Source organism: Chrysochloris asiatica, unplaced genomic scaffold (assembly GCF_000296735.1).
Source record: "Chrysochloris asiatica unplaced genomic scaffold, ChrAsi1.0 scaffold00306, whole genome shotgun sequence".
Classification (NCBI taxonomy): domain Eukaryota; kingdom Metazoa; phylum Chordata; class Mammalia; order Afrosoricida; family Chrysochloridae; genus Chrysochloris; species Chrysochloris asiatica.
In genome coordinates this window covers 2462580-2465887 of record NW_006408824.1, presented here as the reverse complement: position 1 = coordinate 2465887, position 3308 = coordinate 2462580, and the positions used below count along the sequence as shown (strand labels likewise).

General features: G+C 45.4%; 1 gene segment (V, D, J or C); it reads left to right on the top strand.

Moving 5' to 3' along the window:
* The first annotated feature begins 3043 nt into the window (after positions 1-3043).
* The window catches only part of LOC102834651, a 9036-nt gene continuing 8771 nt past the window's right edge, over positions 3044-3308 (top strand). Inside the window, 1 exon segment of the V gene segment in view lies at positions 3044-3086. Within this exon segment, the coding sequence occupies positions 3044-3086 (43 nt within the window).

The window sequence follows — 3308 nt, the reverse complement described above, 5'->3', positions numbered from 1 at the left end:
TTATAGTTGATCTTTCCATTTTCTCAGCTACTATTTTTTTGTCCTTTCATGTAGCCTTTATACACGTGACAGTATTTTCCCTGAATATTCAGTATATTGTAGAATGAATTGTGTTTTTGATTTCTACTATTGTTGTTAAGTGCTGTTGAGTCAGGTCTGACCCATAGTGACCCTGTATAGGGTTTCTGAGGAAAGACTGAGGGAGATGACTAATGAGAACATTCCTGAAGAGATGGCCTTGCTCTGCCCTGGAGCAGGCAGCAGGCACTGGTCAGGGCAGGGGAGGTGGCCGGAGTCTCTGTCAGCATAATTTGTCATCTGGTCATAGACATGAATGGGCTAAGGCAGCAGGGGGACACTATGGGCCTGCGTCTGAGGGCAACAGGGAAAATGACCACTTGTCTCCTGGTCTCTACTTAATGCTCTGAGGAGCAGCTGGTCCTCTCTGGGACTCTGGGAAACAGACCAGGCCTAGCCAAAACTCAACCCTCCCAGATAAGACATCCAGTCACACAGGACCCTGGGGAAAAGGAACACAATTGCATGAAGGATTCTTCTCTTCTCTGGAGCTAGGGGGACAAGAGAGCTCTGTGGTGTGACTATTAGAGCAAATTTTGGGGATGTCTGCACCATGGTCTGGATTCCACCCCTTCTCTTCACCCTCCTCCTCCATTGCACAGGTCACGATGATCCTCAGCCCCTTGATTCCCCAACTCCCTTAATAACCTCCCACATACATTGCAGACATGTCCTTCTCTCTTGTCCTTCCTCCAAGGCATAAGGAATCTCTGTGTTTTAAGGGTCCCTCTCACAGCTTGTGCTGACTCAGTCACTCTCTACATCTGCCTCTCCAAGAGCCTCAGTCAAGCTCCCTACATAACACCTACACCATTGAATGGTTTCAGTACAGACCAGGGAAAAGCCCTTGATTCATGATGGCAGTGGGCAGCAGTGGGAAGTCAGGACTTACAGGGGATGGCATCTCTGATCGCTTCTTAGGCTCCAGATTGCTACTTAACCATCACTAACATCCAATCTAAGGCTGAGGCTGACTACATCTGTGGCATATCCATCATTGTGATGAATCACTTCACAGTGACTGACCCAGGTGGATGGAAAACTGAGACAAAAATTATTTTCTCTGTCTTGTTACCAATCTAGGAGTCCTGGTGTGGCACTCTAAAATGAGTACTTGACAGCAAAGTCAGTTTGAACCACAAAGTTGTTGCTTCAAACCCACCAACCACTCCTAAGAAGTGCTATCCAGGGTCCTTATGAGTCAGAACAACAACAGTACCAATCACACATGTTAGCTCCAGAAAGTGTCTGGCATCCTTAACCATCAAAATTGTTGAGTATTTTCTAGGAAAATTTCAAGGGAAGACCCAAACCTATAGTCATATTCACCACAGGCTTCATGGGAACAAGGTTGCTGGCCAGGCTGCTCAAGAGTATACAGATATGTAATATTCATGAAAATAAAAAACAGAAACAGAGACCAGGGAAAAAGTATACTGAGGAAGAGAACAGCAGATGCAAAGGATTATTTTGAATTGTATTAAAAATATGCACCACAAGACATACACTAATTCAACAATTCCTATGTTATTGTTGTTGAATGCTGTGGAGTCAGTTCTGACTCATAGCGACCCTGTATACAGTTTCCAAGGAGCATCCAGTGAGCTTGAACCAGTGATCTTGTGGTTCAAACCAACTTTGCAGTCCAGTGCATTAACTCATAGTGTCACAATAGGAGTCCTACAGGCACGAATGATTATATAGATTCTTCAAGTTTTATAACCACTCTCACTATCTTTTTCTGAACATTCCCACCACCATTAAAATAAACTCACCACCCCTAAGCAAAAACTTCTCATTTCCTCCTCCCTTCCAACCCTGGCAGCCATTAATAAACTTTGGTTCCTATATATTTGTTTATTTCATATATGCAACATCATATAGTATTTGTCCTTGTGTAATGGATTTACTTTGCTCAGCATGTTTTCAAGGTCCGTCTATGTTGTTGCATGCATCAAGACTTCATCCCTCTTTAAGTAATGTGCTCTTGTATGTACATGCCACATTTTGTTGATCTGTTCATCGGTTGATGGGCATACCTGAGGTTCCCACATTTTGGCTATTGTATTCCTGTTTTTAATACTTTTGGATATATATGTAGGATTGTAATTTATCTTTCACATGAGAGCTCTAGATTAAACTTATTGAGTAACCACCAAATTGTTTCCCACAGTGGCTATAGCATTCCACATTCCCACTAGCAATGGATGAGGGTCTCAGTTTCTCCCCAAACTATCCAACACCTGACGTTTTCTGTTTTACTGAGCTTTGCTGTTCTAATGAGGTTTTGACTATGGGAGTCCTGGTATTGCGCTGTGGGTTAATGTGCCAGACTTCAAAGCCATTTGAACTGCAAGGTCGGTGGTCACCAGGTGCTCCTTGGAAACCCTATACAGGGTCGCTATGGGTCAGAATCAACTCGACAGCACTTAACAACAGCAACATATGTATATATTTCCAAGGAGCAGCTGGTGACCTTGAAGCACAGACCTTGCACTGTGTTTCTGATTGCTATTGAAGAGGCTCCAATGGAAAAGAACAAAAGGAGATAAATATATTACTAAAGAAAAGGTCTTGCTCTGTCAGGACAGGGGAAGAAACAGAAACATCTGTCAAAATCATCTGTTATCTGGTCACAGACATGAATGGGTCAAGCAGCAGAGGGCGCTGTGGTCCTGTCACTCAGAGGTCTGTGGAAAATGGCCACTTATTTCCAGGCCTTTGCTAAGTGTTCTGCCCAGCAGCTGCTTCCTCTCTGGGCCCCTGGGGAGCAAGCAGATCAGGCCCAGGCCAAGCCAACCCTCCCAGATATGGCACCCAACCACTTTGTCCATGGAGGCATTGATTGGCCAGGGGAACAGGAGCACATTTGCATGAAGGGCACCTCTCTCTTCTAGGGTTTGAGGGGGATAAGAGGGACCTGTGGTGTATCTGCTCCATCAGAGTTGCCTGGGGTATCTGCACCATGGCCTGGATCCCACTCCTTCTCCTCACCGTCCACTGCGCAGGTGAGGGGGTTCCTCAGCATTTTGATTCCCCAACTCCCTCAATTACCTTACAAACTCATTCCAAATGTGTTTTTCTCTTTTGTCTCTCCTCCGAGGCATAACGAGTGTCTCTGTTTGCAGGGTCCCTCTCTGCGCAGCCTGTACTGACTCAGTCACCCTCTACATCTGTCTCCCCGGGAGCCTCAGCCAAGCTCACCTGCACCCTGAGCAGAGAGCACAGCA